This window comes from Cupressus sempervirens, chromosome 5 (genome assembly GCF_028749045.1).
Source record: "Cupressus sempervirens isolate cs-2001-9-10 chromosome 5, ASM2874904v1, whole genome shotgun sequence".
NCBI classification, from domain to species: domain Eukaryota; kingdom Viridiplantae; phylum Streptophyta; class Pinopsida; order Cupressales; family Cupressaceae; genus Cupressus; species Cupressus sempervirens.
This window is the reverse complement of record NC_143122.1, coordinates 671,254,026-671,278,547: the sequence shown is the minus strand read 5'-3', so window position 1 is coordinate 671,278,547 and position 24,522 is coordinate 671,254,026. Positions and strand designations below refer to the sequence as shown.

At 29.8% G+C, this 24,522-nt stretch overlaps 1 protein-coding gene across 2 annotated transcripts; it reads right to left on the bottom strand.

Moving 5' to 3' along the window:
• Nucleotides 1–17,739: 17,739 nt before the first annotated feature.
• LOC149557725 (EG45-like domain containing protein) lies at nucleotides 17,740–18,696 on the bottom strand. Of its 2 annotated transcripts, XM_089786048.1 has the most exons (3): nucleotides 18,525–18,696; nucleotides 18,082–18,370; nucleotides 17,740–17,992 (listed from the first exon to the last, which is right to left on the bottom strand). In XM_089786048.1, exons 1-3 carry the CDS (start codon nucleotides 18,643–18,645, stop codon nucleotides 17,986–17,988), a joined length of 417 nt encoding a protein of 138 aa, XP_089642174.1. In that variant the 5' UTR covers nucleotides 18,646–18,696; the 3' UTR covers nucleotides 17,740–17,985. The 2 variants fall into 2 exon arrangements, with proteins under 2 accessions (XP_089642174.1, XP_089642175.1); XM_089786049.1 differs by lacking the exon at nucleotides 17,740–17,992 and having other exon boundaries at nucleotides 18,078–18,370.
• Nucleotides 18,697–24,522: the final 5,826 nt, after the last annotated feature.

Sequence of the window (24,522 nt, the reverse complement as noted above, 5' to 3'; positions counted from 1 at the left end):
ATTTGACATTATATTTTGCAGTGGGAGCTTCTTGGTATATATGTGGCAGGTATTTCTCTTGAGGCTTGTGATTGCAGGTTGTAGATTGGATATGTCGGTGATATGAGAATTCACTTGTTATACATTTGAGGTATGGATAGTTGGATGGGTTTGGCACTTTGTTGTGGGTGCTATTTAAGCTATGGATATTTTGACAACTACAAATACATGTGATTACCTTTGGATCAGGTTATTGTGCTTGGAATTTCAGTTGGTACAGGATTTTATGATCTTCTAATGTGACAAGTTGGGTGGTTTTCTCTTTGGATGGCTTCTATGTATGTCCAGTAGGAGTGGCATAACAGGAGGTGAGATCATTCATGTTTGAGATGCTAGATACTTTGATTTTTTTGTGAGTACCAGGATGGAGCACTTGGTGTATTTTGATCCATGACGGTGGATGTGCTAGGAGGGATTGTTCCCTTGTTCATTTATGTAGCTATAGATTGACCCTATGCAATGTATACAACAAGTGGGAGATTGTTGAGATAATGGTTGTTGCACACATTGCATAATATTGTTATTTTATTGTTTTATTTTATTATGTAATGTTGTACCTAGATGGATGTGCAACATGTAAAGATTCCCATGGAATATTCTTGATGAGTTGTATTGTAATATTGTGATAATATTTCATGTAATTATTAAATATTGGGGAAAAGAATTAAATGCCTAATATTAAATGTGGGGTTAGTGGGTTAGGTAGCACATGGTTTTAGCACATGGTTTATGTAATACCACTTGGTGTTTTTGTGGGACTTGCTACTATATATGTAGCCACAAGGGTAGTTGTTGTGGTGTGAGAGAGAGTGACAAGGAGAAGACAAAAGGAAAGAGTCGAGCGGGACAAGGCTTGACAAGTTAGCCAAGGGAGCATTTGTGAAGGTTGGAAGCATGGCATGGGATGTGTGGATTCATGCTTGTTCACATAGTTTGCTCGGTTGTGGCTATGGCCATGAAGGCTTCCATGGTTGTATGGCAATGGTATTTTTGCTGAATAATACATGGTGATGGATGCTTTTGGAGGCTGGGTTTTTTCCCTCAATGAGGGTTTCCCAGGGTATATCTTGTGTCACAATTTTGTGGGTATGTTGTCTATTCTCTTGCATGTGGATTTTACTTCCGTGTTTATTTTAGATCTATTATGGGTTATGTGGAAACGGTTATATTTTTTGTTGTCAAGTTTCCTTACAAGGAAGATTGTTTTTGGACAAATTTTGAATATTAAAAACAAAATCATAAAAAACAATAAAAAAAGTATGGTCAGATGGATGTGCAACAAAAATTAAATCATCTAGACCAATTTATGCATTATTTAGATATCAGTGATACCAAAATATAGCACACATTTCAAGTTTTTTTAGAGTGGACATGGAAAGGGTGAGCATCGTAGTGCAAGATCTTGTATCAAATATTCTTTAACAAAGTATCAAATGGACTATAAAGAATATCACATTAATAATTCTCATGATGTGATTGAGTGGTGCAAAATACATTTTACAATGCCAAAAAATATAGATATCATGTCATGACAAGGAGATCAAGTCATATCATTTAGAGTGTTTTGGGAGGTATAAGGTGTAAAATACATGTTAAAAATTAATTTTAATATTTATATTGAATCAAATTTTTATTTAAAATGTTAGGAAATAATTGATGTGTGTGTGTGTGTGTGTGTGTGTGTGTGTGTGTGTGTGTGTGTGTGTGTGCATGTGTGTGTGGAAGATCAATGCATCCATGCAAGAGGGTAGAGAAGACATGATATTTGCATTGAGCTATGAGTACAAATAGTAATGTATGGTTATTGTATAGTATAGAATACTCATGTTTTTGTCTTGATTACAATGAGCAAAAGAATGGTGGTTTTCTTAATCAAGAATGTGGATATACGGTTGAATGGAATTTGGTGCCACTAGATGTTATTAACAAAAATGAATCCAAGGATTAAAATTTTTGATGATATTCCATTGATTTTTATTGCTTATAAACATATTTTTGGATTGATCAGAGTTAGTATGTACATATAAATATCTATTCATAATTTTGGTGAATTTATAATTTATACTCATGTATGTATGGAATTTATACATATATTTTGTGTAGGCTATGTTTTTGTAGTCATGATAGAATCTAAAATTGTAGAAGGTGTTAGCTATTATTTGTTGCATTGCGCCATGGAAAGAGAAAAGCTAAAAAAAAACTGAAACAAGTGATGGAATTAAGTTTTTCACAAGTTATTATAGTTGAAGATACATCTACATTTTTTATGATTCAAAATTTATTGACTTATTTGATTGATATACATGGATATGTGTACATATATTTAAGAAGCAATAAATCTATGATATTTTTAAAATATCTATGGAGTTTTTTTTGTCATGTAGGGAACATATTTAAGGCAAAGAGGAGTACTTAAAAGTGGGATTCATTTCATTAATTATAAAACCAATAACAAGTTTTATCAGTATAGTAACCATGTAATTATCACTAATCTAACTCTTCATGTAGTAAAAGGACTTGGAATACATAAGTGGAGGCTCAATATTGATGATCATGATAGAATACTACATGTTACTGAACAAATGACCTGACCCACTTGATATGAGAGATATCTAAAAAAATTAATATATAGGCAAGCATGTTTTATCAAACTATGCAAAAAAATTGGCTGAACTATTGAAAATTAGGATGTGTCATTGAACTATTTTCACTCTTTAATTTAACTACTCAAAATCAAATTGTGACTTGTAACTAATTTTTGAAATTAGGAGTATATGTAATTAATTAGGATAGGTGTTTGGAGGGAAAGAAATTTGAATATTTTTCGTAAGAGGATGAAATTAGGACTTGTCTTAAGGGGATGAAGTATATCGCAATCAAAATTGTACTCTTCAATTAACTACTCAAGATCAAATTATGAATTGTAGCTAATTATTTAAATTAAGACTATGTTTAGCTAATTAGGACATGCATCTAAAGGGGAATAAATTCAAATATTTATCTCAAGGGGATGAAATTAGGACGTGTCTTAAGGGGATGAAGCATATCACAATCAAAATTTAACTCTTTCATTTAACTTGTCAAGTTCAAAAAGTGATTTGTGACTAATTATTGAAGTTAGGAGTATATGTAACTAATTAAGACACGTGTCTGAAGGGGAAGAAATTAGGATATGTCTTAAGGGGATGGAGTATATTGCAATCAAACTTTTACTATTTTATTTAACTTGTCAAGTTCAAAATGTAATTTGTAAATAATGATTGAAATTAGAAGTATATGTAACTAATTAGGAAATGTGTATTAAGGGGAACAAAATTGAAAATGACTTAAGGGGATGGAGTATATTGAAATCAAACTTTGACTCTTTAATTTTACTTGTCAAGTTCAAAATGTGATTTATAACTAATTATTAAAACTTCTAGTGTATGTAACTAATTTGGACATGGGTCTCAAGAGGAAGAAATTTGAACATGCCTTAAGTACTTAAGTTCAAATTGTGCTCTACATCTTTAAATTTTTCAAATTATGATATGTAAATAATTAGAATATTTGTCTTAAGGGGAAGGGAAAAAATTAAAACATTTGGGTTATGTGTGAATACTAATGCATCACTCTGCCATATTGAATACACAATTATAATAAACATAAATATTAAACCAATGCATAGTTATATTGAACAATTGCACATCGACATTAATCAAATACACGTCCGCATTAAACAAATGCATGTCAACATTGAATAAATGCATGTTGGCATTGGAAAAATGTAGGATTATAAGAAAAAAATGCATGATTTGACTATTTTCTTAGTTTGTGGTTCACTAAGTGATATCCTATAGTTAGTTTGTGTAGTGATTGATCCTAATTGGCCTTGTTTCTATTATGTGACTTCTCTGAGATGCCTTGACTTACATAATTTTGCACAACTTGTGTATTGGATCTAGAGTAGGGTAGAAAACCCTTGGTGAGTGGCTCACCATAGGTGTTGGGGTACAGAAGAGACTACTAGGGATCCTATGTTTGGAATCTAGAGCTTTGCGTAGGCTGGTTCCATTTGTGAGTTATCTAATAAGTGATAAGATAATAATAAATGAACTTATGGGTTGGGTTTTGGGATTTCCACACTAAATAAGATAATTGTAAAAATATTGTTAGAGTACTAAGGGAAAGGACATTCTACATAACTTATGTTGGAAATGTAAATGAAAAAGTAAGTTCTAGAGGGGATGGGGGTGAATTAGCACTTAAAATTTTAACCATAAAAACAATTCACCATACATCCAACTCATAATTTAACATGTAAATTGAAATAAGTAACAATGCATCAAATCCAAAGCATAATATAAATCAACACACAACACATAAGATTTTAGCTACCTAGAAGCCCTCCATTGAGAAGGTAAAAATGGGTTGGGGATGCCAACCACATATCTTCACTACTGAAGTTGTAAAGTGTGGCCAATTATGGCTACCAAGTTTTAATCATAAACTATGATCTACACTATGAAAGATCTACCCTCTTAAAGGCTTACAAGACTATAAGGTATCACCTTGACTAAACTATTTCAAACTCACAATTAAGAAAGCACTTTGTTAGGATATTTACTAAAGCTTGTTAGGACTACTCTATTAAGAGATATACTCTATATCACCTATCAAAATGATTCAACACTTGATTCTTTGGTTAGCACCTTTCTATTTGATGTTAGATCTGCTCTTTATTGGTTATCTCTTGATCCTTTTGATTGGATCTATCTTCTCTATCATTTCACTACTTATCTTTGTTCTCCTCAAATTGATTCCACATTGTAGTTCCATAACTTAGCCATCATTTTCACCATGAATTCCCTCTATACTCTTAGCATTTTTCTCTTCAAGAATGTTAATATCCCTTAGGGTTTACCTCTTTAAATATTCATTGTGGAGATGGGATAGGTTATAATCAACAGTTGTGGTTGATCCTTATTGCCACCTAATTGCTTCCCTTTTCTAATTGGTTGCATGTAATACCTTGGGATGTATAATATGACTCAATCCATATCTCTTATAAAGGAAAATTCATGTTTATATTAGCCAAAAACTATTTACATAGAGGTTTGTGCCATTACAAACATCTATGTCAAAAATTGGTAACTCAACATCAATAGGCACACATTGTTTACTTACTATTGTTCAACACTTACTATTGTTCAACACCTAAATTACTTGGCACACATTGTTTACTTGACACCTTATGTTTTCTCTAGACTTGAGTGACTCGACACACACTAACTGCTTGACACCTACTGGTGCTTGGCACTAACTGTCATATTACTAGACATGTATTGTCTATGCTTATGCTTAGCATACAATATGCACTTGACTTGCATTGTATCTCTATTAGATAACGACTAAGTGTTTTGCCACTGTTATATTTCCAAAAATGTCCCTCTTTGGCATTGATGGCAAGATATGGGAAAATTGGCTAAGTTACAAAATGTTATATGAAAAATTCTTTGAAACTTTGGCCTTCAAAACTTTTTTAAAATTTCAAAATGATTAAAACTTGTGGATCATTATATTTTATAACTGTCTTTCCTTATATCTCCTTATCAATATAATACTAAGTAACATTGCTCCCCATTAGTATATAACTATTGCTTTCTATACATATTGTTACTTTATACAATTTTCATGTGTACTTCTCCCCCTTTAACCTCAATTAAAAAGGTGTCAAAACTTATTTACATTTCAAATTTTTTGTTCAATAATATTTAACTCATGTTTAAAAATAACATTTTCTTTCTTTATGGTTTAAAAATCTTTTGCATCTTCATAACTTTTTTTTAGGTTGTCTCTTTCTTTTGTAAGAACATTAATTTTCTCAAGGGCTTCTTCAAGATTCTTCTTTAACTGCTCCATATTCATAGGGATCTTACTCAAACTATTAATCCTTATCTAAATAGCTAAGCTGTGATACCAATTGTTAGAAATGGAAAATATTGGGGGCAGGAGGGGGGGGAGGATGGGGGCGAGGAGGGCGTGAATCAGTATTCTTCAAAAAAATTCCCACAACAGAGTAATGTTAATTACTTTACAACATGCATATGAAAGTAAATCAACAATACTAAATAGTAAATAAATCCACACACAAGGAGAAATCATAAAACCATATTCTTTTAACTAAGTAAACTCTCGCCAAGTGAAAAATTGTAGTGGGGATGGTACCCAAAAACTGATCCACTAAACAAAAGAATTTTGTTAAGGATATTGATCCTTTTATGAGTCTATGAAATACATATAGTCTTTTTGGTCCTTTTTAGAAGACTAGGCCCTATTAAAAGCCTCAACCCTCTTAGGAGTTGGTAATACAATTACAAATGTATGCAAGAAGGGCCCACTAGCCAAACATGCAATTATAGAATATAGTGCCTTTATAAAAAAGAGATAGATACAAAGACCTCTTTACTATTGACTTTTTTACTTCACATATTTCTCATCTTTCATTAGAATATGCATCACACAATCTTTACATAAGTTTTCATATCATATACATAGTTCACATTCGCAACATATACTACACAAGTAATGATTTCTTACTTATAACTTTCTTTTTTAATAGAACTTTGTCTAGTTGGCTTTAATGCTTGCACACATTTGACTAAACACAAAATTAGCTCTTGTTAACATATGGTTAACATCTAGTATGTCATCTCTAAATAATTTAGTAATTATTTTGTGGTCAAAATAATTCCTTAAAGCTTGTTATTCACCTTTTATTGTTGTGTTGTATAATGCTTTTTTCACTGTGGACTACTAAAATAAGTATATATGATGTTGTACAATCTATAATATATTGTGCACTAAGGCACATCATCAAGACACTCAGTACTACCTATCCTTAAGTATGCATGTGCCAAATATCAATGTATACTTCACAATATGAGAAAGTGTCTATGTATTGTTAGTGAAACTGTATAACACTTAGACAATTTTCTATCTTTGACTATAGGGCCTTCAACTTTACATTATATTCTCTTATCCTAAGATATATGTTTCAATAAATGACAACCTCAACTTATCCTACTTAGCCATATTTCCAATGAAAGATTCATAAAGAAAAGAGGACATAAACCATATAAAGAATAACTCTTAAACTTATGTAGTCTATTGATAAGGATTGAAGTGCCAACGTCATTGGGAATTGGTTCCTACCAGTGTGGTTTGGAGAAAGAAAAAATAAATAACAAGCCAAGTGACAAGGTGGGTGTTATGCAACCCTCAGACTACAATGGAAGAAATAAGGATTTAATGGGAAAGTGCAAATAAAACAATAATTCTACATATTCATTTATTCCCTAATTCCTAAAAGGGATTTTATTTTAAAATTTGCAACGAATGTACATTGACCCACACCATTGAACTTTCAAGCATACAATGAATGTGGAATAGGGATAGTCACCACCAAGAGGCCAGAAAAGGGAATACATTACAACCATGGACAAAAAAAAGGTATGATGTGGAAGGGTTTACATCAAACATTGTAAATAATTGAAATATATACATGGAAAAATTTATTTGAATAGGTGAACATGTGTTGTCTCCATAATGCATTTTAATTTTTTCATTAACCATCAGAAGTGGCTAGTACTTGAATAAATTACACACCTAGATGGATTCCATTGATATGGAATTAAATTAATGCACTTGTTTCCTTTAAATAAATGTATTTATGAATACCACTAGTGAAAGGGGGAAATGGATTAAATAAAAGAACTATTGGAGTGCTCAGTCCATTGGTGGCCACATATTAAGGCACCCACCACAAATTTGGTAGATAAAGAGAAGATTTGAATTTCAAGAATTCTCACATAGAAAGTATAGAGTGGGATGTCAAATATTTTTACAACAACCTATCAGCCGATGCATATAAAGAAAAGACACAAATATATTGCTTAATTACCAAAATTTGTTGAATATTGTTGTAAATATTAAATAATTGATAGCTAAATAATTCAAATTAAGTATAGACATCAAACAAGTAGGTGTGGAAACTCTATAAAAAGTGGAAAATGCTCCAACATCATATTAAATGGTCATGTAGAAGGTGGGCCTCTCAAGGAATGAAGGAAAATAAATTACTTACTATATGAAACTTCTATATGTTAGTACAATGGCCAAAGGTAAAATAATGGTCCCAAATGACAATATGACAAGGGTATCATGGAGAGGTTGGACCATTCATTAGCCATGTGAATGAGATTTCACCATTGAGGGATGGTTACATCATTTTCACTAAAGAGGAAGGAAGATTTTATAGTGTGAATTGAAGACTAAAATAGAAGTAAATATATCCAATTTACTTTTTTTTAAAGGAAGAGAGGTAAAGTCCACATGTAAGGATACAAGAAGGAAAAAATGGAGATTAAGATTCAGAAGGAGGTTGACATTTCAAACAACCTTAAAAGAGAGGGAGCTGATAGAGGATATGATTCAGTCAACCTTCATTTATCTTTGATCATATTGATAAAGATGAAGTAGAGATGGATTCTAGAGGGATCAATAAACTATTAGTCGAGAGAACTATGATTCATAAATATACCTCATGATTATGTTATGATAATGGAACTACCCCTTTTTGTACATCATGAAGAAGTGAAAACTTCTAGATGATTATCACTTGTATTTGCAGAAGTTATTGAAAGGTGATGATCTTATAATAACTTAATTTTATATTATGATGGATACCTTATGATGTCTATGTAGATCATAAAATATTATACTTTGCATGTTAGATATTTATATGGTAAGCATTATGAGAATATGCATGCATATACCGTATAAATATTTTTCTTGATTAAATGGTGAATCTTATTGATATTTTTTGTAAAGATCGTCCCTGCAAAACTAATGCCACATAAGCCATCTCCATAAAATGTGAAAAATTCAACATGAGTCAAAGTTTAGGAATATTGACTAGTCAACAATAGTTGATTAACTATCATTAACTTTAACAAAAATAATACATAGACATATATGCTCAAATATAAAAGAAACTATAATTTCAATACCACAATACCATGATGTATTGATTATGTGAACCATTTCGAAAGAAGCTTTAAAAGCTATCTAAGAACACAAGGGCAAGAATATTGTAGGAGTGCTTTACCAACCTACCACAAAGCTATTAAGCTTCCCCAAAATCTTTCCTAACATGAAAGATACCTAGCTCGGCAACAAGATAGTCTAAACAAGTAAAACTCAGAGTAGTAATGGAACTATGTGACCTAATGAGATTATTCTCTATAGCCACTTGTTAAATCATACACATTACTCAAAAATACCCCGTAGATCTCTTTCTGTCACATTCAAATTTCCACTATGCACTACCAACATATAGGCATACAATTAAAACAACATTGTTGAGAAGCACTACCCCTTAATGTGTACATTTAGTCTATGCCATTAAGCATGATGTTCATTCTTTGACTACTCAAGCAAGATTTAAAACACATTTAATATATTTGAAAAGTTTACTCCATTTACATGAATATCCATAAGCAATACCAATTAGTATTAAGTAACAACTTCCTTAAAAAGGAAACATCGATCCTACCATTGAGATTGTGAAATAATTTCCCTAGTTTTATAACTTCTGGTGTACTATCAATACATAAGTACACAAAAATCTGAAATAATAATGAAATTTCTACAATCAAACCACAAGAAATAGATATTATCCCAGAACCAAGAAGAACATCATTGTAATTACTTCCGAATGGACATATTCCCATCATGAACTATGAATCTATAGACACAATAACAATAATTCATGCATTTCAAAATTAATTAATTGCAAGAGTTCATATGATCATCATTACTAGTAGATATTTTAATGATTTTTTTTTATACAATGCTCAATGAGACACTCACTATGGAATGTTATAGCACAATAAAATATTGCTAATAAAGCACATCTCATCTTTACTTATGACTACACTTTTCTCAATTATAATCTAAAGAAGCAATGTTACATTTTAATCCAAGAGATGTTTTCAAAACTTAACATAATTCCTATAAAATGTTCTCACAAGTAAAATTTTACACATCACCAAGATTTCACAGCAATAAGATGGAAAATTCTACCAAACTCTAGATGTCAATCTATTAAGTAAGTTCCAATAGCAAAACCTGCCTTAGGTAAGTTGAAGCATTTTATTTTATATCTAATACACTAAATCTTATTTAATCTCTAATTTATATCAACCCATATAATAGGTTGGTCACACTTCTTTATGACAACACCCAAATAGCAACTAAGTTCTCACATAGTAAAGAAAAAGGAACGTTGTCTAAGATTTACTATCAAAACCCATTGGTCTAGTAAATTTCAAAGCATTTAATAAAATTTTATTTGATTCTGTCAGCTCTATCTTGATCTGAAATCTTAACCCTTGCTGAGTCCAAGTTTACCTACAATGCCATAAAGACTATAGAATTCTATGCTAAAAACTATTGCCATTTATGAAATAGAAAAGATGACAACAATTTGCTGAAATGTATTGCTAGCATTGAACCCAATAATGTAAACATTTTTTCACTCTGGCAAAGTTTGATTCAAGTTAATATTTTCTTTTTAGGTTTCAAGACTGTTAGAATAAAGAACTATACCCAATGTTTGCAAAGTTTTACAATGATTAGGGGGTTTAAAGCATGTGCTATAAGGGTTTTAAGACATGTTTCACCAGTTTTGGGTTTTGATGCTCTGTTAGATACTCACCGAGTAACAACTTTTCAAAGTTATCATGTCAAACATGGCATGCAATGAAATCAAATTGACAAGACTATTAACATTCCAAGCCTTCAAATGAATATTTTAGACATATGATAGTTCAACTTGAAATAGTTCTTCCTATCTATTTGGAACCAGTTCTAATAAAAATAGAGGAAGTATGAAATATAAACATAAAAATAAGCTTCTAGTTAGTTGGGTGTTGTACGTTTTCCTACAGGAAGAACAACCATGCACTATACTAAACTCTCAAAACTCGACAACCCCCAACATTTTATTGTAATGATGATTGTAGATGGTTTGTGTACACAAGTCCACAAATTTCTAGAGGATTTCAATATTAGGGGCTACAGTGGGGGAATTAAGCACCAATATAATTAAAACTTACACCAATTCATAGTCTAAGAAATACGAAGTATGTAAGGTGAGTCATTTGGTTAATATGTTAAAAAATCTGTCACATTCCTAGAAAGAAATAGATCAAGATGGGAATTTGTTTAAAGACTTAACAGTCAAAGAAAAGCACAAACATGTGTCACCTTTTATAAAGAAACATGATATCAGAATGTGACAGTTCAACATTAATGACAAAAAAAATGGTATTTGTGTTTAAAATATGGAGATGATGTAAACTAATGAGATGTGTAGAATTGTATAAATTTTATGCCTATAATTTTTATAATTTTTTTGATTAAGAATTTATTCATTTTATTTTATTTTGAAGTCCCTTTTTTAACTATAAAAAATATAGGATGTAGTTCTCATCAAACAAGTATGTGCAAATCATCTTTTTTTGTTCTGATTTGAAAATATTTTATAGATGACATGTTTAGCTAGTGAACAAAAAAAGAAATAATTATTTTTAATGTATATTTTCTTTGTTATAAGTACTCAAGTTCGACCTTGTCAGAATCCAACAATTTTTTCCTCTCGTCAAAACTTTCCTAACAAATCTATACCTTCTTGAAAAAAATTAGATATTCATGAAGAGGATTCTCTCCTCTAGTGATAAATATAATTTTTTTTATTTTTTTGATATGATTTACTATTTTTTTTCATTTTTTGAGAGAGCATCTTGTAAAATGTTGAAATATTGACTTATAATATTTTGAGATTATAACATATTATAACTAATCAAAACACTCAAAAATTTATATAATGATGATATTGAATCTGAGATCTATAAAAGGGTATTTTTGGTTCTTGAAAAAATTTGAGTTTTGATAGAGAAATGAGATTTGACCAAAACAGGTTTTTGTATCACAAACGGTGACACAGATTTGTGCTTTTACCAGACTTCTACTTCAACATGATCTTAACATAAGATCTCAAAATTCATTGGGTTTATTGCCCTACTAGTACCATAATTGTATAGATCAATCAATAGAAAACATATTAAATTAAAGAACAACACTAAAATTCATAGCAATGAAGGGAACTTGGGTGTTTCTTGTTGAAAAGAGTCACTCTGGAATAGTGCTTAATGTTGTCAAAAAGGAAGACATCGCCATTCTTAATAGGGGCATCAATGTTGCCTCTCCATTAAATGATCATGCTTGTGAATGCATTCTGCTTACCCTAGAAAGGGACTTTGTTGATGATGGATCTTCAATGACCTCTTATGGTAGTATTATGGATAGTGAGGTAGATGTATGTTCACCTTCATGTAATAATTTTGGGGAGGATGCCTATCTTCCATCTGTTAGGCAACGTGATATTTTTGAAATTGATAGAATAGCTCCATCAAGCACTACTAGAATCAAATTTGACATTGACAATAAATCACTAGACCATTCATTTGTAATTGAATCCAAAGGTTGCATTGATAATTTTGCACATGAAAATGGCAAAGGTGGTATTCAAGCGTCAAAGCATTGTAGGAAACATATTGCCCCCATTGAGTTGGTTTCTTTCAATCAAACTATTACAGATGAATAGGAATGAGCACAACTTTAAAACAAAGAGTAATAATGCAAAAGTTGAAGATTCTACTATTGAAAGAGGCATTGGTGGGAATTGTCAATAGTGGAGAGTTTTCATTTTTGTATAGAGATTTTTTTTTTTCCAAATATAAATTTCCCCATCATATTATTATTATTCTTCCATAATGCCTTCTTAATAGCTAATTGACCCAAAATCCCCAAAAATGTGTAACGAACTCCCTCTCTAACCAACAAGATATTATTATTATTAAATAATAATTAGGCTTATGTGGCACAACAATATCCACTTTATTCAGTAGAGGAGAAATGGGTTATGACATTTTGGAAGGCCATTAGAAAGAGTACTTAATGAATATCACACATCTGAATGTTCTAGAAGGTCATTATTTATAGAGTATTTGGTGAATATTATGTGTCTTAATGTTTGGGGAGGTCATGACTCAAAGAGTATTTGGTGAATATCATTGATATTATGGGAGACCAATAATCATGATATCAGATGTGATATCAAAACTTTTTGAGTAGTTGGTAGATATTAAACATTGATATTCTCGGAGACCAAGACTCATGATATCAAATGTGATATCAAAATAGCGGATATCTTTTAATCAAAAATATCTTTAAATTTTTTTGTACCTAATATTACCAATGGTGTAATATATGTCTTTGGTTTATCCTCCCTAACTTTAGTAGGATATACCTATCAGATCAAAGAAAAATTAATATGATTACAATGATATATATATATATATATATATATATATATATATATATATATATATATATATATATATATATATATATATATATATATATATATATTCATTATATTAAGCACATTAATGAATAGACATGTCCCACAAAGGGACATGCTTCTTCTCTTGATTTATTCTTCATACAAATACAAGAACACCACCATTTGAAAAATACATATAAAATAAATGACAGTATGTAGTACATTTACAATGACCTTGATAATTCAAAAAAATAAAAAAATCATTTCATATTTAAAATTAATTAAATTAGAATATATATATATATACTTCATTCTTATTATAATTTAAACTTCGAATAGAAAATTCTCTTATCCATCTTCATATTGTCCAAATATATTTATATTCTTAGTTTGACGTTTGAAGCCGTCAAACACTATAGTTTCACTTTTAAAGCATTTCAAAACTTATTTCTGCGGGAAACAAACAATCGTCTTTTTTTATAGAATTACCTAATAATTATTCAGATATTTGAAAAGGCTCCGAAGTCATTAATGTTAATTGAGTGGAATGTTATATTCAACCTAATTGAAATTCATTCGAATTCATGACAAATATGATGGACATTATTTATTCTTCGGGGATATTCATTAAACGTATTAAAACGAAGCACATTCATAGCTGCCCGCTTCGCTCAACGCTAAAGTGCGCAAAAAGTGGAATCGCTAAATTAATATTGAAAAAAATAGTGAGGGAAAGAGATTGTGTATGTATGAAAGACATAAATATGAGGGGAAATGAAAAAAAAAAAAGGAAGTATGAGAAAGAGGAATATAAGAAAGGAGAGTGTGGAGATGAAGTGATGGAATAATTTTTTTTTGAGGTTATAGATAGTATATAGAAAGATTTATATAGAAGATTCAAGAGAAATAGAGAAAATAGAATATAAATAGTGAGAGGTGAATGATAGAGAGGAAAAACATAAGATAGACGTAGTCCTAGACAAAGGAGTGTATGTGTGCATAAGAAATATATAAATAAAATGATAAGGATGTAGATAAGGAGAATGTGTCAATTAGAAAGAGACGTATGGATATAAAATTCTAAAGAGATATATAAATATAAAGTAAGATAGAGAGGAATAGATAAAAACAATAGCTAGATTGTCAATTTTGGATATAAAATAATAGTTAGGGAATAGATATTTATAATGAAAGATAAGGAGACATTTAAGGGGTGGGGGAAAGTGAGTAAGACAAATAATATAAAGAAAAAATAGGGGTAGAGAGGTGAAAATATTTTTAGAGATAAAAATAGATAGGGAAAAATAGGGAGTCAACATATAGATAGATGAATCATAATTGAATATTAAAGTGGATGTTAGTTATGAAGGGATATAAAAAGAGAAGGGGCAAAATATGAAGATTGGTTGAGGGAGATAAATAGAGAGAATGATAAAGATATATGAGGTGAAGATGGACAATAGATAGATAGGGTTTGTACATAGAGTAAATCAAATAAAAATAGAGGAAATAGGATATAGATACATAAGAGAAAATAGTAAAAGTGGGTAAGATTAAATAGAGATAGGTGGGGGAAAAGATAGATATAAATATTAGGGTAGGAAAGTAGATAGGTAGAATTTATAAATAACTATTTAAGAATGTTATCAAAAGTATACAATACTATCGGCTTAGCCATTGCACTTTCAAAGGTGCAAGTATGAGTAATATACTCCTTTCTTAAAATTTATTTGATACCTATTCCTTAACCTAAATGTAAGACAAATTAAAACTATCCCTATTATTGATTGAATCTTAAAACTAAATATAAACATCCACTCTAACTTAGTACAAAGTGTAAATCCAATTTAACATTGAACAAACTAGGTAAACCTAATTATTCATCTTAAACATAATTAAACCAAGAGGCTTCCTATAGTCAGAGGCAAGGGGTTGAAGAGTTCTGTAACATTTGTGTCAACATCTGCATCTCAATGTTAACTTGTATTAATTGGTTAAGATAGATTAAACAAAGGTTTCAAACTAATATTAAATTTTAACGATTGTAAATCAAAACATGGAAGAAATACATCTGTAGTAAAAAACTATAGAGAAAAAATTATTATCTTCATTTGAAAAAAAAAATTTCCATTCAAATTATATAATTTACTTTACCATAATTTTACTTCTTTTTAAATAATTTGTTTTAAAACTTGTGTATGCCTTTTTAATTTTTATGATTCTAAAAAAGAAATATTTTTTTTTAAAAAAAAACAAGCCTTAACATAGTGAATCAAATAGTAAAACTAAACCAAATTAAACCCTCACACTAAAAGGTTAAAAAAAATCCTAAAAATAATGATAACATTACTTTTTTATTTTAACTCTAATAATAAACCATATATTAAACTGTAAATCTAGGATTTAATTTGATTTACTATAGAGAGATAAATGGGAGGGGACATAAGAAGAAGTGAGCAGAGTTAGACAAGGAAAATAAGAAACTAGGGATGGGCTGGATATGAGGAAGATCTAGAGAAAGGGAAGAAGGATCAAGATGAGATAGAGAATTACCAGAAGGGTAATTAAAAATAAGAATACAAAAATTGGGTGATAATTCCTGAGGGAAGAGATGAGGGAAAGAAAAAGGAGGAGGGGGAGAGAGATAAGATAGAGCTCAAGAAGGAGAATAATTAGGGCTTATAATTGATAAATATATGGTAATTGACAAGGTGGGGAGAAAGAGTGTTAATGATAGTGTGTAATTATAGGGGACATGAGAGAGTCATTGTGAGAGAATATGGAAGAATGGATAGAAACAATGTAGATAACTTCTCTCTCTCTCTCTCTCTCTCTCTCTCTCTCTCTCTCTCTCTCTCTATATATATATATATATATATATATATATATATATATATATTCTAGTTATACATTAGAGCTAATTGAACCCTATTGTTAACACTAAACAAAATCAAATGTTATAATGAGTCTTTAAAGTTACATATCATAACACCATTTAACCTTTTTTGTTAAAAAAAATTAAAATAATCTTTTATTATTATATTATATTGCAAAATCATTATGAATTATAATCTTAATCCCCATGCAATATTTAAATTAAAAATAAAATCAAATGCAATTGGTTATATTCTTAAAATAAACCTTGAGAAATTAAAAGTCAAGTATTTCTTTAAACATATTCTAAAGAATAAAAATTATTTATTTGTGTTAAATTTATTAATATATGTTTTAATACTAAATTAGAAATTAAATAATGAATTCAAAAATTTATCTTATATAAATAAAATAAGTAATGAAATAAAAAAAGTTTTTTAAGAATTTTTCTTTACTAATATTTCTCTTACTATTTTCCCATCAAAGCTATATAAATTATATAATATATATAATTTTCCTTTTTAATTAAACTTTACATTTACAAATTAAACCATCAATACCTCTTTATAGAGAAAAACTTAGCCATCTCACTAAAGCCCCAATCCATTAATGAAAGTTCACTTATTTATCAAGCTATTAACATATTTTAACATACTCCTCTTTTTTCAATGCATCGTTTACTAGAAATTCTCTTTTGACTAAGTTCAAATGAATATTAGGAAATATTCTAAGACTAACACAACTCCATATTTGTTTTGAATATTATATTTGTCAATCCATTTAAATTAATTTAGAATTAATTATAAATTAATGTTAGTCAAATAAATTAATTTTAATAATATAAAATTATTTATGTAATGCAAGTATTATCATAAAATACTTAATATTAAATTGTATCTATCAACAAAATGTAGGTTAATAGAAACTAAAAATTATAGATATTCAATCTATAATCTAGAGGTAATCTAGACCATTTCAAGGAATAAAAGATTGAACAATTGACATTGTGTTATTATTTAAATTTATAATTAATAAAATTATTAGAAATATTATCCTTTTTTTCAAAATTTTCAGTAAAATTGATAAGTTCTTTTTACTTAATGTATTATCAAATCCAACCTCGAAACATTTCTAGATTACATTTTGGAGGTTACAAATTTTTGAAATAGCCAAACCATTTCATTTAACGTTTAAAATAAATTAAATTAGAATAAATTATCCATCTTCAATAGTCCACATATATTTATTGACCTTTGAACCCGTCAAACACTATAGTTTCACTTTTAAAGCACTCGAAAACTTGTTTCTGAAAGAGCCAAACGACTGTCTTTCTTTATAGAAAATTACGTAATAATTATAGAGATATTTGAAATGGCTTTTAAGTCATTGAAGTTAATCGAATGGAATTTTATTGAACTCAATTGAAATTCATTCGAAATAAACACAAGTACGATGGAGATCATATATTTCTCGGTGATATTCATTATAGATATTAAAACGAAGCACATTCACAGCTGCCAACTTCTCTTTCCCACGAAACCAGATGTCGGATTTATTTATACTATTCCCACGAACGCTGATGTGGGATTTATTTATAGTACTAATTTAGTTGCTGACCATGCTCAAGCCCTGAAAATTAGAGGAAGAATAACTCAGTCAACCTATAAATTCCAATAAGCGGGTAAAAACGAAAATAATGAAATCAAGGACCAACTTACTGTTGATAGTCGATGTAAACTTTGCCAGCGTTAGGATCGGCAATATCGGCGAAGGCCTGCTGAGACAAATCGAAGGTGCCTTGACATCCAGCGGGGCAATGATCAACAATCTTTACGACTATGGATCCACTCTTGCATGGCATGGGAACGCCCTGATTGGTCGCACCGGTACACCTGATTCGGTAATGTCTTCCGCAAGCGGCCCCGTTGCCCCATATCGTGTCGCTCGCCGCCGCAAATAAACCTCCCGGTGGAAATTGACTCTGATTATATCCATAGCACGCCGACGCTGTCAAACTAATAACATGATATTAAACTCATCGTAAACAACAATTCCAGTTAGTAACAATTATCTATTGTTCAACCAATCGCTATTATATTGTTCATAAACCCTAACACTAAAAAAGAACACTAAATTTGATAACTCTTGAAACTGTACTTACGAACATATGGAGGAGTGTAAAATGTGGCTGTTCCTCGCTCACCCACACAGCAATACCAACCCCACATAAAACTCATCACAAACACAGCCCGAACAATGTTAGAAATAGCTCGACTTGCCATTCTCTCCAAAAACTATGTATTTCCTACTCACATATCTCTCCTCATCAACTATAGAGCTACAATTTGTGAAAGATAAACATTGGAAATAGGTATTTATAGAATACAATGGGGAGTATGGTGACCTAGGCTGGCAGAGCTCTAGTCAATGGCGGCTATCTTATCCTTTTGGGTATGTTCCACGGTCTATTGTTTGCTTAGTTGGTATATATATATATGACCTTGACAAATGCGGTTATGCATTGAATTTACTGATTCTTGCGTCATTAAGTTGTGTGAATGAATGGTCTTGAGTCTTGACTAATGGAGTTTTCGGTTGAAGAATTCGTGAGTTAGAATTATCTCTAATGAAGAATTTGTTAGGTATCTATTGAAGAATTTCAGGATTACCCACCGAAGAATTTCTAATGAAGAATTTGTTAGCTATCTATTGAAGAATTTCAGGGTTACCAACCGTAATCCTGAAGAATTTCTAATGAAGAATTTGTTAGCTATCTATTGAAGAATTTCAGGGTTACCAACCGAAGAATTTCTAGATGCCAGTATTCTAATAGGATTAAAAAATGACATAATATTTCTTCTGTATTTTTCAATTATATGATTTTAAATATGAATAGAACGTTCTGTTCATTTAAAAATTCAAATAAATAAAATCGTATGATAATACATAGAACGGTGACAATTGCTGAAATAGCTGTTTTGAGAATTCTCTACATAGGAATCTACTATATTGTTTGTTTTAATCGTTAGAGGATCTATAATGACTTCCACATGGTAATTGTCTTATTTTTACAATTTACTAGTAACTATTGACTTGTGCATTACATAGTGTTTAAGAGAGTTGTGTAGATATGTTTCATATAACATATGATGTGATAAACGTAATTAGATTTATTGAATTGACATTAAAGATTCATCTAATGGTTTTTCTTGTTAGATTTTTCAAGTATATCTATTACGTTAATTTTTGTAATTTTCATTATTATAGAGTTCTAATTAAAGTTAGAAATGACCTAAAAGAAATTATATGACCATTGTGATTTTAGCTCAGCGTTTTCCTTGGTTTTTAAAATAAGGATGTTTGTTAGTCCATAATATATAGGCAAGATTTATGTTTTCACTTGCACTTTCTATTTATTTTTTTATTTCGAAAAGTGTGGATTAAGAAATACTAAATGATATTTATATTTTTTGATAATTTTTTAACTAAGCTAAAATTTATTTTTTCCACAAAAATATTCTAAGACCTTCTCTCATTTATGATTTTTTGATGATGTAAACAAACTAATTCTTCTAAATGTAGCTTTTTATTTCCATGATGTAAAATTACGAATAAGAGAAAATTAAGTTTTGTTTTACCATTGTGGAAAAGTTTTTGAATTTCCTTCCTTTTGGATAACTTTGAGATCTCAATATTTCTATAAAATATTTTTTAAAAATTATGTTGAAAGATTCAACAAAGGAAAAGACAAGAATCCTCTTAGATTTTGGTATTGAGTACCTAACTATTGAGAAAATAAAATGAAAATAATATGAATCATATTAACATCAACAAAGAACAATTTCTACAATGGATTGAAGAAGAAAATATTTTCATTGATTGGTTTGAGCAATTGCATTGCCTTTATTTATACAAGGCACTTACAACTTCTAGAATTTGAAATGGTAAAATCAAATTATTTTCTATCCTAATTAATTATCCATGTGGATGGTTGCATGATGATAGAATTTCCAGTCCACAAGAAGATGTGGCTTGCTATTTTGCCTACATTAAGGAATGTTCAACACATACTATAGTTCGGTTGAAACTAGGACTCTTTATGTGGGAGAAATTCTTACAATAAGAAATTCAAGATGGGTCCTAAGAACAATCCTTATTAGGTACCCATTTAAATTTTGGTTCCCCTTATTACGGTCACTTCAAAAAGTCTATTCCTCTTGTCATTATGCTTTGGCTATTTTAACTAATTCACCATAACCATTTCGGATTTCTCCCAACTAATATAATTGTTATTCCCTTCAAAATTTTCATCTAAATAAGTTGTTTTTAGCTTATGAAAAACCCTTCAAAACTTTCCAAAAAAATTATTCCAATGATGGAAAAATTATCTCTAAGCATTTTTCCTTCATGAAATCTCACTTTTCCTAGAACTCCTGCTAGAAAATGATTTAGATTTTCTTAAACTATTTGTAATCCTCCTTATGAATGTAGACTTTGATAAATTTTTATTACTTCTCACAATTGAACATTATTAAATAAACAAACCTTCGATCATGCCTGTGCTCTTCTATTAACTTGATCCATAGCTTAATCCAAAATCCATTTTAATGTACTTTTCCATACAATTATTGTTACACTCTTTTTTCCAACATATCTTTTCATAATGACTCTTAATCAAAAAATGATTACATTGATATAGATCCCAAGTCTTGTATTTTGTGTGTACTTTCTTGTTGCAATGAACACTATGTATATTCTTTACATTAAAAAATTCACCTGAACCGATATCATTATTTCTTTTTTCTCTCATACAACCTATTCCTTCATACTTAGTTATCATTGTTAACTCAATATGCTCTTTAATTCTATACTCATGTTGCCCCAATCCTTTACTTTCATAGCTCACTTTCTTTCTAATATTCCAACCAACATTCTTATAATAGCTGATATTATTTGTTAACACATTGACCTTTTTTTATATATTCGTTATCATATTTTGAAATATCACACATATCTAGGGATGATTCCATGTCTTCTATTCTACATGAAACATTTGAGACTAATTTTCTCTTCACACATCTATTTCTTGTTATAAGTGATTGATTAACTACATTTTTTAACAAGTTATTCTCTTCTTTTAATTTCTTGATTTCTTTCAACAATTCTTCATTTTTATTCTTAGCACCATCAAATGGCTTCAATTTTTGTTCTAGCTCTTTATTTGTTTGTATATAAACACTTATACGATTTGAAAAGGGAAATTTTTATACTCTCATTTCATTTGTTAAATTTGTCAATTCTTCTTGGAAAAAATTCTTTCCACAAAGTAAACCTCTATATTCTTGCATTTTCATTTAACATTCTTTTTCCTTTTTTTCCCATTGTAATAGATAATTAAACTTAGCTTACTCTCCTCCAAGAATCTTGGCATATTTTTTTTACAATTTTAGATTTCACTTTTTAATTTATGATAGATTTAGCACCAATAATTTCCTCCTAAAGCTATGTCATTCCAATCTTGGAATTTCTAAAAAAAATTGAAAAATCTAATATAACTTATAAATTAAATAATTTTGCATCAAGCATTTCTACTACCATCTATTTCCTACCATTCAAATATATTTTTAGAAGGCCATCAAAAATTAAAGAAAATTCATAGCCATAAATAAACTTCCCAGTATCATGATAGATGTTAGCTACAAAGGATATTTTCAATATCATCAACAAATATTTTCAATAAGAACTAAAATTTTCTTCTAATAATAACAATGAATCTCCTTAATACTATTTACTCATTTAGCCTTTCATAGATTTTCTTTTGTTGTAAATTGTAAGTGTCTTAAAACCCTTATGCATCTATAATATATGTAGTTTATCTTTGTCTTCAACTATTATATCTGCAATATGTTTATATTATCACCTTCTTAGTGTAATAAAAAAATACCTTTTTCAAAGCTTGGTCTCATATTTTCTTTGTCATTTTTTCATGGGAAACACCAAAATAGTTCATCAACTAGATTCTCCTTTTAACTGATGAGAAAAAAAAGGTTGCAGTCTTCAACAATAAAATTTGCAAGTAAAAGAAAAACTCTATACCAAATCTTTGTAGCAATTTCTTCACTAAAAAATAAAATAAAAATATTGTGCACAAGAAAATTGATACTACTTCGCAAGAATTAGATATGCTCGAATACCATGTTGAGAAAGTAAAAATAAAAATAAAGAATTATGACTTATGCTAGCATTAAGAAAGTACAAATTCTACAACATATTCAAGAAGAAAAGATTTTCATTGATTGGTTTGAGCAATTACATTGCCTCTATTTTTAGAGGGATTTACAAATTCTAGAGTCTGAAGTAGTAAAATCAAATTACTTTAAATCCTAGTTAATTATTTAGCCAAATAGTTGTACAATGAGAGAAGTTTCATTCCACAAGAAGATCTGACTCACTATTTTGCATAAATTAAGGAATGTTCATCAGATGGTATAGTTCAGTTGAAACTCACTACCAATGCAACTTGAGTTGAATTAGTTTATTCTAACATCGATGGTAATCCTCTTTTCTTATACGTATTATTTTATTTGTGGATTTATAGTATGTAGAAAATTTTCAAGCTACCAAAGCCATTTCTAGATAAAATGCAAGGACATAAGTTTGTTAAGACCTATTTAATTGTACAACTTGATCCTTGAATATCTATATTATTTAGAATGAGGAGAACCTTTGATCGATAAGATATGTTAGATAACTGAGTGAGGGGGGTGTGAATTAGTTATATCTAGTTATCCTACATGCCATTCAAATAATTTAAGTTCCAAATAAACTTCTAAAACTATCACAAAAATAGCTCATAATCCACATTAAAACTTGCAAATCAAGCTTACTTTATTTTAGCATCAAATTGCTATCGTACTATCTGTTACTTCATCAAGTATCATAGATATAACTTAGCTTATACAGAGTTGCATCAATAAGTAAATAAAATAAAAATTAACTTGTAACACATAAAAAATCATATATTTGACACATATATTTTACCCTAGAAAAACTATAAAGGGAAAAACCACCTAGGAACCCACAACCCAAATATTTCATTCTTCTAAAGTGAGAGATGTTACATGGACATTTTTAGTGTGGCTTGGTTAAAGGATTTTAAACAAAGATCATCATGAACTTATCACTCCTTGTCATTAATAAATATTAGACTTTTCAAAAGGACTATCAAACATCGCTAATTGAAGTGAGCATATAGGATTTCAATGACTTTTTTTAAGATAGAGGTAAAAAAAAGGTTTTAAAGGGACCTAAACCCCAAATTTTAATACAAAAAGGATAAAATAAGTTTACAAGTCCTTAAAAACATCTGTAATAAAAATGAAAAGAAACATTAGATACAACCAACACCCTAAAGTAATAGCCAACAAAACTATCCAGGAAAAAATAATAAAAACAAGGACAACATCTAAGCAAGATTTTTGAGAGCATTGACAACTTGGATCTCAGTCACCTCTTTAACTCCCTTTTTATTCTTGAAGCTAGCCATAATCTTATTTTTATTAAGTCTTCCCCAAGTCCTTTTTCTTGGGCCTTGGATTTCCTCATCCTTCTCTTCTCCAATGATGTCAATTTTAGCTCAATGCCTTCCTGCTCCTTGATTACCAACTTTTGGACTAGTGATTGAATCTTTCTGTCACTATCATTTATACCTCTATTTACCTCTCCTAGCTGACCAATAAATTTTTTCTCCTTTTTTTCTTCACTTCCTTTTGGAGGTCCTTTTGTAACTCATTAATCACAACCTTAAGGGAAATAGATTCATTTTGAACCTATATATCATAACTGTCAATGGCTTCCATGTTAGCATTTATTTTCTCTACACTAGCCAAAGAATTAGTCAAATTCTCCTCTTGAACGCTCTTCTCATTACCTATTGGGATGTCTTCAAATTTAGAGGATGAATAAACCACAATATTCTTAATCACTTTATCCACTTCCTTTCTTTGGTTGACATCACCTAATCCCTAAGTAATATGAACCAAATTCTTCGACTTCATCTCCTCCTTAGTGTTATGTCTTTTCGCCAGCAGAGTGATATCTTGTTCTCCTATCTCCATGTACCCTCCTTAGTTTCTTCCTAGAAATCCACTGAGAGCCTC

What these genes read in the sequence shown, in the direction of transcription:
- LOC149557725 (XM_089786048.1), bottom strand. Translation starts at nt 18,645, where the DNA reads ATGGCAAGTCGAGCTATTTCTAACATTGTTCGGGCTGTGTTTGTGATG. An exon ending in TTACACTCCTCCATATGTTC is followed by an intron (nt 18,371 to 18,524) that starts GTAAGTACAGTT and finishes TTAGTTTGACAG; the next exon opens with CGTCGGCGTGCTATGGATAT.